Raw genomic sequence first — 11,130 nt, 5'->3', positions numbered from 1 at the left:
GTCTATGGAAGGAAAGGAACTGTCAATGTTTCCGGTCGAAACCCTGCAACAGGGCTGAGAGTGGAGAGGCAAGATGGTTGGGCAGGGAAGACAGGAGAATACACACAAGTCCTCATTGAGGGTTGCGCAGTAGAAAGGGTGAGTAACTTCAAGCTTCTGGGCATCAACATCTCTGAGGATCTATCTTGACCCAAAATAATGGTGAAGGTATATCAGTGTGTGGAAGAAAAATAAGCTTGAGAATAAAGGGTTAACAAAATCATGAGAATAGCAGGGTGAGAAGCAGATGGGGTCTGTCTATTCACACTAATTAGCAATGTCCTGTTACAAATGAAGAACTGATAGTGCACCGATGTAGTAAGTCCTGTTGCTGATGAAGCACTGATAATGGATGGATGTATGCAAGGAGGAACCCTTAGTCCTCAAGTCTACATGACTAATGACTTTGTTTCTTATAATCAATGGGGAGGAACCATTGGCTTTCAAGACTACATGACTAAAGGCTTGGTTGCTTCTAATTAATAGGGAGCCGATTGTGTATGTGGGGACCCTTTGTCTAATTTTGTGTAAGGTATGGAAGCATCCAGAACCTTGTCAATAAGGTCTAAGCAGGAACTCTTGACTCCTGAAAACTGGTGGACTGCATGCATTTTGAGCTATAAAAGACCATGCTTGAGCTCGCTTTAGCAGAGGCTCTTAGTGAGCTCTCAGTGATCACGTAATAAAGTAATTAAACTAAATACCAGTGTCTGTGTCTTTGCTTAAGTCAAATTTGTAATAATAAATTTCTCTGACCCAGTGGTTATATTTCATTGTGAGTATGAGGAGAATTGGTATGTCACCAAGAACTCAAGCAAATTTCTAAAAATGTACTACGGAGGGCATTCAAAAGGATTCAATGGTTCTTTTATTATTAAAATATACAACTCCGAAATTCTTCTTCAGGTAGCCACAAAACTAAGGGAAAAAAAGAGAATGGCAACATGACCAACTCCCAAATTCCCCGTCCTGCACAAAAAACAAGAAAAATCGGGCAAAAATCACAGTATATAGAAAACTGTAAGACTGGAAAAAAAAGTTTATTGCCCACAGTCCAAATCCATAGCAATATAGAAAATGCAGAAAACCTCAATAACATTGTCTAGGCACAGCAACAGGCCACAGCCTCTCCGCTCCAGGAGCAGAGCGATCCCACCAGCGACCAAAAGGCAGGCAGCCAGCACTCACCTTCCACAATTGCCTCTATATTTTTAATCTCCCTCGTTGCTTTAATCAGTAAAATGGAGTCAAACATCGGCATGAGGCTGTGCTTGCTGCCTCCCGGAATCCTCTAGGAGACAGCAAAGCACTGGATCACCCAAACTGTCTCCAACAGCTCCAGAAACACTTGCATGATGAAAACAGATGTAAGAGACATAAAGGAAGAGAAATAAATGGTTTTGTGGTCTATCCAGAAGATGTTGACCGTGGGAGCACTGCAGGCTGGCATTCTGACTGGTTGCATCGGCGTCTGGTCTGGACACCAGTGAACAGGATTAGAAAAAGTTGCAGAGGGTTGTAAACTCAAGCCAGCTCCATCAAGGGCACGAGCCTTCCCACCATTGAGGACATCTTCAAAAGGTGATACCTCAAGAAGGCAGAATCCTTCATCAAGGACCCTCACCATCCAGAACATGCACTCTTCTCATTACGAACATCAGGAAGGAGAGACAGGAGCAGGAAGACACACACACACAACAGTTTAGGAATAGTTTCTTCCCCTCCACAATTAGATTTCTGAACAATCCATTAACCCATAAAAACTACCTCACAATTTGGCGCTCTTTTTTGCGCTGCTTTTTTATTTTATTTCTAGTTGGAAATTGTAGTAGTATTTTTTATTATTAAGTATTGCACTGTAGCACTGCCACTGAACAACAAATTTCACAAGTCAGTAATCATAAAACTGATTCTGAGAATAAAGACGAGAAGGGTGAAGCAGGAACCCAGGCTGATTGGAGGACTTCACTAGTAAGACTTTTTAAACAGAATTAGTTAACTGGCAGGTAAGGATAGAGTTCAATAGCATTCTGCACTCTGGACTACTGCAGAAGACCGCTCAACTTTACAGATAGCTGTCTGCAACAGGACTCTTGCTGACTGGTGGAAGAGTTAATGGTGAAATCAGCAAAGTCTAAAGGTTGTCCCAACCACACCCAGGATTGGCTTCCTTGATGGCCATGTGTTCAGAATGTTTTTGTCTTACATCTTCAAGTGGGCCCTTCTCGGAGATGAGAGCTAACATGTTTTCAGTCTGTAACTGGCCAAAATCCAGAATTCTACCCAAGTGTGTAAATCATTAGTTTGTCAATATTGATCCTTAATTTAAGAATTGTCACAATCAGAAAATCATCTGAAATTTTATCCCATTAATCTTTTTTGTACCACCTTCCATATAGTGCTGCAGTTACAAGGCCCTCTGACATCCCCTGCTTAGTCATGTAAAAATTATTGTTAACCCACTCCAAGGTATCTGCACGATAAAGTTTCACCTCAGTAGCCAGTATCTCTGTATAGATGTGGTGAGTACTGAAATTTCCCCACAACTGGAAGTCAATAATATCAGAGGCAGTGGTAACACTTTGTCCACAGGTGTCAATGCTGGAGCCTGCACACTTCACCAAAGCGCACACTTGCAAGTAGTATGTGCCGTGTACTGTGTGAAGCCCATCAAAGGCTCCAAATGCATACAGATCACTGGCGTGGCTACGTCGGTAAACCAGATGGCAACAGAGCGTATTGGAACAGACTTGCAAATTACCTCCCAAGTCTGTCACAGGAACAAAGGTATAATTGTCGTACATCATTAGACTATAAAAGATATCACCAAGACCATCTGCTGCACGTAAGAATTGCTGACTTTGGTCCATCTGTACTCTCCATCCTTGCAGCTGAGGAGCAGAAGGTTCAATGTGAATGTGCCTTTCAGGAAATTCCAATTTTCCCTGAAATGTCTCCAGCTCCAGACTGTGGACATTGTAACGTGTAATTATCGGAACCTCTGCCACTAAGAGCTTTCCTTCACGGGTCTCCATATTGTAGTAATAGTGGGAAGCAAAAGGACTGTAAATCCCACTTCCTGTCATTTTGGATTCGGGGTGATGCTGATTAGCTGCAAGGAGATTGATACCAAATGCAGTTGCAAAAGCTTGCTGGAATTCAACTGCTGATAACAGTGGAAGCTGGTTTATCCATGCAGTGGGGAATATGATTTGTTTTACACCATAATTATCAATTAAGCTCACTGCTGGCTCATAAAATAAGATATCAAAACATGTAAAAATTCCAAATTTTCCAGCAAAAGGAGTATTAAAGATGACGTGCTCCACTACCCTGGGTGTGTTGAAAGCTTCTTCATAGTAAAGGTTCTGTTTATGATATTTGGCAATTAAAGAACCTTCAGCATCAAAAATTACATCTGTGTTAAACTGGTATCTTCCATCTGAGGGACACCAAGGATCACTGCGCTCACAGGACTGCCTTTCCCCCATGTTTGCTATCAAGTACATTTTTCCATACCTTGCCATACAGCTCAGTTGATAAAGAACCTGCAAAAAAAAAGGAAATATTAGCATATATTTTTTGTGATGGATATGCATTTTGTTGGGGAGAAACAAAGATCAAAGATTCATTGTACATTATTCTTTCCAAAGTCTCATTTCTCCAAAAGTACAGTTATTGTAGTGGTCCTCTTAGTTTATAAAAGTGAGTGATATTGCTCAGAAATCAGATACATAAGTGTTTCAATGGGAAAGATGCATGCTTCCCAGTTTGAAGTGATAACTATTGATGCTCAAAGCAAGATTTTTCAAGTTGGTGATGTACTATGAAATAGTGGCAGAAAAATTCATTCAGGACCCAATTCCATTTAATATTATTTCTAGATTACTGATATACAATCTGCCTATAATCTAAAGTTCTGTGATTCGACTGTGGTGAGAACAGTTGCCTGCAAACAATTGTTCCAGCGTGTGCAAACCGTTCCACAACAAGCAGAAGAAAATAGAATGCTGAATGTAAACATTTTGATATTAACAATGTACTTCAGATGAAAGCGTTGATGGTTGAGATTGCTAGCAATAACACACACTTGCACCAAATACAGTACGTGCACCATCTTTACTAAGATGAAAAATGTAGTATTATACTAGTCTTGCCAAATTATGCTGGTGAAATCTGTAATCGGTTTTCAAGGCTGGTGAACTGTATTGAGTGCATTCTGGTGCATAGATTTCTACTGTAAAGCAACACGATCAGAAACGTCATATTACTAGTTATTACTATATTATTAATTACTAGTTATTACTATACTATATTACTGGTTATTACTAGTAAGGCACCACTGCAACACTTATAATGGATTATTCCTCAAACTCCAGCTCCCAGTGGGCAGTAATCCTTGCAAGGAATAATGACTGGAGAACTGAGACTGGCACATGTACCACCAGTTCCTATTCAAACAAGCACTTTAGTGTGAGCAGAGAATAACTTCTGAGGTTAGCACATTGGATTTTCTTTTCAAGGAAAAATGGATAAATCTTTGGAGTAAGACCTCAGAATATATCTTGCAGTCTTCACTGTGGTCTCCTCTTCATTGGAGAAAGCAAGCACAGTAGTGTTTGGTAGTGCACCTGTATTCAGTCCACAGAGTTAACACTCAGCTTCCCACTCCTACTCCAATCTATGTTGCCCAGTGTAAGCTTGAGGACCATAAGATATAGGAGCATAATTGGGCTATTTGGCCTATCGAGTCTGTTCTGCCATTTCATCACGGCTGATCCATTCCCTCTCAGCCCCCAATCTCCTGCCTTCTCCCCATATCCCTTCACAGCACTTTACCTTTTCCTTGGGCTTGTTGCAGCCTTCTGGACCACAACTTCAGTTAAGTTGATTACTCTCTAAGTTACACATATTTGATATTGGCTCAGCTTGTTTTCTCCATTTTAATTTTCCTCAGGGACTGGAGGACATGCCTAACCTGACCTGCCAGGCATGTCTCCTTGCTCTGCTTTTATAATTCCAATGTTACTTTGTCTATGTTCTCCCTCTTTAACTGCTCCCATTCAGTTATTGAGTAGATAATCTTGATTGCAGTTCATTCCTATTGTCACAAGATTCTCTCGCCTCCTTCCCAGTTCTATGAAACATTCACGTGAAGGACAAAAGAGAAGCCTGATAAGCTGCAGGCTGGATAGGGGTGAGGTGCAGGTGGTGGGGCTGTCTCATAGGGGATAAGGTTATCCGGTCAATGAATGAATTGGTGCAATCAGTGCAATCTCTTTTCTAGCATTTTTCATGATTATTTAATATTTCAAGCAATTCCTTCCAGAAAGAGCCAGTTGAGTTTTATTTCTCCATTTCTCAGGAAGATGCTGGCAAGGTCAGTATTTATTGCCTACACCAAATTTCCCACAAGATAATGGTGACAAACTTGAATTGCCACAGATCTTCTGGTTAGGGCAATCCCATAATCCTGCTCTGTAGGGAGTTCTAAGACTTGTATCCAGTGATGACGAAGGAGAGGTAATATATGACTTGGGAGGGAGCCAACCTACAGATAGTGAAGATCCCATGATGTATTCATTGCCTTTAACCTTGCTGGTGGCAGAGTTCTTGGGTTCAATGACAGCTCTCAAAATATCTGAAAGAATAATTGTGGTGCATTTAGTTAACAAGAATAAGAAATAGGAGCAGAGTAAGCCGTCTGAAACTGCCCTGTCATTCACCAAGATCATTTCTGACCTGCTCTTTCAACTTCATTTTCCTGCACTACTCCTTGTCCCTTGGGGCGAGGAAAGCACAGTAGTGCAGCAGTTATGTAATATTTTATAATGATAGCGACCAGGGGTCAATTCCCACTGCCATCTTTAGGGAGTTTGTACATTTTCCCCCTAACTGTGACTGTTTTCTCCAAGGATTACTTAGTAGTGGGCATGATACGTTAGGATCAAAAGCATGGGGATTCTTGCCAGTTGCCCCAGTGCATTTTCAAACTGTGTAGGTCGTTGATGCTAACGATGCATTTCACTGTATGTTTCAATGTTTCTCTGTATATGTGACAAATAAAGCTAATCTTTATCTGTTTAACATTCAGAAAATTGTCAATCTCTGATTTGAATAGGTACCTTTAATGTCTATTGAAAAAGATATTGTTTTTCTTTCACATTAACTGAAAAGAATTACTTAACGTTTCCACACTATATTGCTAATGGCGTGTTCTTACCCACTCGTTTCACTTGTTTAATGTCCCTTGAAGCCTCTTTGCATCCTCCTCCCTACTCACAATCTCATCTCTTTACATTACCATCAGCCAGCTTTGAAACATTTGGCATTCTGTCATATCAGCCAATCTGTTGATATTATGAGGCATAAAGTGGTGGTGGAGGGGGTCCAGAAGGGAGTGCTTGATAGATTACCAGTCAAGTGGACTGCTTTATCCTGAATGCTGTCAAGTTTCTTAAGCATCGTTGGAGTCATTTTCCTTGTGGATGGTGAAGAGGCCATCCTGGCGGCAGGATGTGAATTCCTTGCTGCAGGATACTCAGTGGTGACAGCATTCAAGTTGCCACTCCAGTTGATATTCTGGTCAACAGCGACCTCCCAGAGTTAATGGCAGGGCACCAGGTAATGGTGTTACTATTGAATATTATAGATAATGAGTAAGTTGTCTTCTATTGGAGACAATCATTACCTGGCATTATGGTGTCAATATTATTTGCCACTTGTCAGGCAATGCCTGACTGGTGACTGGTGACTTACTGCTTCATCTGCTGAAGAGTTGCAATTGGAATTAAATATTATGCATTCATCAGAAAACATCCCCAGTTTCAACTTTATTAAGGAAGAAAGGACAGTAGTGCATGTCACTACCCTGAAAGATTCCTGCTGTGATGTCAACAACCATCAACATCTTGGAAAAATAGACTGATATGATTTAGGAAGGTTGTTGGAGATCCTTGAGGGGACGCAGAAAATATTTACTGCAGTGGTTCCAGAATGAAGGATTTTCTACAGCCTGAGAAAGAGACAAGTTTGTTAGAGACGCACAAAATCATGAATAGAGTGAAACCGTTCCTCTCAGCAGGTTGTTCAAGGATCTGGGGACACAGATTTAAAAGTTTGCACAAGATGTACAAAACTGAGTGTAGTTATGGTTTGAGTTTGTTGTTTGTAACAGTGCAAGAAACTGAATTAATCAGCACTTCCAAAAGCAACTGAATGGGCAGCTGAGAGAACAGGTTACAGGATTGAGTGAAAGGACCAGAGACAGACTGATGAATCAATCTGTTCAGAGTCAATGAAGAGAATGGCCTTCTTCTGTGCTGTAGAAATCCTCTGTTTCTATGAATTTTGGAAACTTGAGATGCATTGATAAAATCTACAGATATTAGGAATCTAAAATATAAACATGTATTGTGCAAAGTGAACAACATATAGGGCCAGACTTCAAGTGCAGAAGCTGAGTTAACATTTTTAAGAGTTGCGCCTTCACTGGGTTTGGTTGCAAAAACTTTTTAAGATGACAGATCCACAAACCTATTGGTCATTCTTAAGTCTTCAGGGTAACATTTACAAAACTCAACTCAGTGTAAGCTTTAATTTCCGAGCACATAGAGTGAGTTTCTCTGAAATTTTAAATGAAAAGTTACTCAATGTGCCAATTACATTTCCAATTTACTCTTTAGTCAGGGCAGCTTCAATTCCAAAAGGTGATTTGGTAAGGCCAACCATCAAACTCAAAGTATGTTACTACTTAATTAATACAATATATGCAAAACATACAATGCAGGATTATAAACATTAGCACCCTCTTTCTGCAAGACATTCTGAATAAGCTTGTGTTAGTTTTCCTTAAATGTTTATAAATAAGATTACGAGATACAAAACTGGATACTTCATATGGCTCCTACCTCTGTATTATTAATTGCTTTTGGACGTAGACAGGGATTCCACTTAACAACTGTAGGATCTGGAATAGGCTCCAAATATGGAAAAATCCAATCTCTGGTGTAATTAAAGCCATAGAGGCCATTCTCGGGAAAGACTATTATCTTAGCTCCCTAAAACATATCAAAAATAATAATTTGGTTAGCATAACCATTATAAACAAAATTCTACATTTAAATAGTACAACTAATGGGATAAACTGTTCCAAACATTAATGTATAAGCAAAATGGTGCTAATGCTATATTTACTTAAATAAGATCATATGACCATTAGATACAGGAGGAGAACTAGGCCACTCAGCCCAATAAATCTGCTCTGCCATTCCATTAAGGCCGTTTTATTTTCATAAAAACATGGAGAGCCTGAATGGTGGGACCTTTGATGATGGACGCTGCTTTCCTGCAATTTCACTCCATGCAGAATCAGAACAGAATCAGGTTTAATATCACCGACATATGTTGTGAAATCTGTTAACTTAGCGGCTGCACTACAATGCAATACATGACAATATAGAAAAAATGAATTACAGTAAGTATATTAAAATAGTTGAATTAAAAATAGTAACAAAGACAGAAGTAATAACAAAAAAGTGAGGTAGTGCTCATGGGTTCAATGTCCATTTAGAAATCAGACGGTAGAGGGGAAGCTGTTCCTAAATTGCTGAATGTGCGCGCATTCAGGCTTCTGTACCTCCTACTTGACATTGAGAAGAGAGCATGCCCTGGGTGATGGTGGGGGGTGGTTCTTAATAATGGATGTCATCTTTCTGAGGCACTGCTCCTTGAAAATGCCTTGGGTACTATGGAGGCAAGTACCTAAGATGGAGCAAACACAAGGAAATCTGCAGATGCTGGAAATTCAAACAACAACACACAAAATGCTGGTGGAACACAGCAGGCCAGGCCAGACCAGAGGGGGTGGGATGAAGCTAAGAGCTGGAAAGGTGATTGGCGAAAGTGATACAGAGCTGGAGAAGGGAAAGGATCATGGGACGGGAGGCCTCAGGAGAAAGAAGGGGGGAGGGAATCACCAGAGGGAGATGGAGAACAGGCAAACAACTAAATATGTCAGGGATGGGGTAAGAAGGGGAGGAGGGGCATTAACGGAAGTTAGAGAAGTCAATGTTCATGCCATCAGGTTGGAGGCTACCTAGCCGATATATAAGGTGTTGTTCCTCCAACCTGAGTTTAGATTCATTTTGACAATAGAGGAAGCCATGGATAGACATATCTGAATGGGAATGGGACGTGGAATTAAAGTGTGTGACCACTGGGAGATCCTGCGTTTTCTGGCGGACCGAGCGTAGGTGTTCAGCGAAACGGTCTCCCAGTCTGCGTCGGGTCTCGCCAATATATAAAAGGCCACACCGGGAGCACCAGACGCAGTATACCACACCAGCTGACTCACAGGTGAAGTGTCGCCTCACCTGGAAGGACTGTCTGGGGCCCTGAATGGTGGTGAGGGAGGAAGTGTAAGGGCAGGTGTAGCACTTGTTCCGTTTACAAGGATAAGTGCCAGGAGGGAAATCGGTGGGAAGGGATTGGGGGGGACGAGTGGACAAGGGAGTCGCATAGGGAGCGATCCCTGCGAAAAGCAGAAAGAGGGGGGAGGGAAAAATGTATCAAAAAAAAGTGAAAGAGAGAAAGAGTGCCCCCCCTTACCCCATCTATTATTTCAGTCCCCCTGCCCCCCCTTACCCCCATCCCTATCCATTATTTCAGTCTGGTTCTCTTTCTCTCTCTTTCCTCCCCTCACTATAATCTCTCCCCAGCCTTACCTTTCTTTCTCTTTTATTTCCCATAATTCTCCACCTTCCCCCCCCCCCCCAGCCCATTTCCCTTCAGCCTATTACTTCCCAGCTCTCTACTTCATCCCTCCCCCCACTTCTTATCCCCTCTTGACCATCCCGTGTTACTTCACTTCTGATGAAGGGTTTCGGCCCGAAGTGTTGTTACTACCTCCTCCCATAGATGCTGTCTGGCCTGCTGAGTTCTGCCAGCATTTTGTGTTTTTATTAACTGAGATGATGTTGTTGTGGCACCACTCATATTTTCAATCCTCCCATATGTTGATTAATCACCGCCTCCGATACAAATGCATCGCTCCTGAAGGCCCCGCAGCGTTTCTCATGCAAATTAATTCTACCCCTAACTTCAGTGTTTATAGGTGTTACTCATCAGATAACTTTTTATAAAGACTCCAAACGTCATATTTTATTTCCCTGGCCCCTGATTTTTCGTCAGTCGGGCTTCTTATTGGAAAGAGTAAACGAATAAAGTTACACACACAAACTGGCGGAGGCGCTCAGCAGGCCAGACAGCATCTGTGTCACTTTACTACACTTTACCTGCTTGCTCGCTTCATACACTTGTAGTTGGTAGATGTCCAGGTTTTCCCTCATGTGCCTCAGCGCTGCCTGACGTGTGGGACGGACCTTCGGACTTGGATTCAGTATCGATCTGTGTTCGTAGACCGCCGCGGTGTAAACATCGATTCCGCTCACTAGCGTACATTGGCACGCCAAGAGCAGCCAGCTCAGGCTCTGAATGTCCATGACTGGACCTGGGATGAACACTTCTGTTTTTAGCGCAGCTGTCTGGTCAATAATTAGCTTCAAACGCGGGCTGGGCAAGGTGAGGTACGGGTGCAGAAAATCGGGAAAATAAAATCGGTATCACTTCCGCCCCCTAGCCCCCCATGTCACTTGTACGTTCGTAAACTTCAAGTACCCTTTTGATTTGCTAATTTATTCTCCCCCTTTGCAACGTTACAGTGCACTCTAGAGTCGAAAGTGTGCACGTCTCACTAATAAAAGCGGTGTTGTCCATTTCCGTTGCGCTTTGCACCAATTACAAGGAGTCTTTTTTAAATTCTGTTTATCAGCTAAAGCAAACTTATCTTCTGGAATACTGGCTGCTGGTCTGGTCTTCTTTCACACGCAGTACCTCCGCTCACCAATACATTATCCACGGCAACACTGCGCTACTGAGTTAAAAATGAAATTGTTAATGAATCACCTTTTGTTCAAACATTGTCATTTTAGCCCATATATGCAGCCTCAGCAAAAGGACTAGGAAAATAGCTGTTGATGAGATGGGAATAAATTAAGCCATTAGCAGCTACATAATACACACTGACCCAGA

At 41.7% G+C, this 11,130-nt stretch overlaps 1 protein-coding gene across 2 annotated transcripts; it reads right to left on the bottom strand.

The window, feature by feature from the left end:
* Positions 1 to 888: 888 nt before the first annotated feature.
* On the bottom strand, positions 889 to 10,925 carry btd (biotinidase). 2 transcript variants are annotated; one of them, XM_073054409.1, is made up of 3 exons: positions 10,335 to 10,922; positions 7,950 to 8,099; positions 889 to 3,587 (listed from the first exon to the last, which is right to left on the bottom strand). In XM_073054409.1, the coding sequence occupies exons 1-3, from the start codon at positions 10,539 to 10,541 to the stop codon at positions 2,409 to 2,411; spliced, it is 1,536 nt and encodes a 511-aa protein (XP_072910510.1). In that variant the 5' UTR covers positions 10,542 to 10,922; the 3' UTR covers positions 889 to 2,408. The 2 variants fall into 2 exon arrangements, with proteins under 2 accessions (XP_072910510.1, XP_072910511.1); XM_073054410.1 differs by lacking the exon at positions 7,950 to 8,099 and having other exon boundaries at positions 10,335 to 10,925.
* Positions 10,926 to 11,130: the final 205 nt, after the last annotated feature.

Source organism: Hemitrygon akajei, chromosome 8, assembly GCF_048418815.1.
Source record: "Hemitrygon akajei chromosome 8, sHemAka1.3, whole genome shotgun sequence".
In the NCBI taxonomy this organism is placed as follows: Eukaryota; Metazoa; Chordata; class Chondrichthyes; order Myliobatiformes; family Dasyatidae; genus Hemitrygon; species Hemitrygon akajei.
Note: the sequence above shows the minus strand (reverse complement) of the source record. Positions and strands in the feature narration are given on the sequence as shown.

Bases quoted from the DNA above. Each gene is read 5' to 3' on its own strand.
- btd (XM_073054409.1), bottom strand. From the start codon at position 10,541: ATGGACATTCAGAGCCTGAGCTGGCTGCTCTTGGCGTGCCAATGTACG. The intron at 8,100-10,334 runs GTAAAGTGTAGT...GATATGTTTTAG, and splicing joins TGTATGAAGCGAGCAAGCAG to GGAGCTAAGATAATAGTCTT. The intron at 3,588-7,949 runs GTAGGAGCCATA...TTTTTTTTGCAG, and splicing joins AAGCAATTAATAATACAGAG to GTTCTTTATCAACTGAGCTG.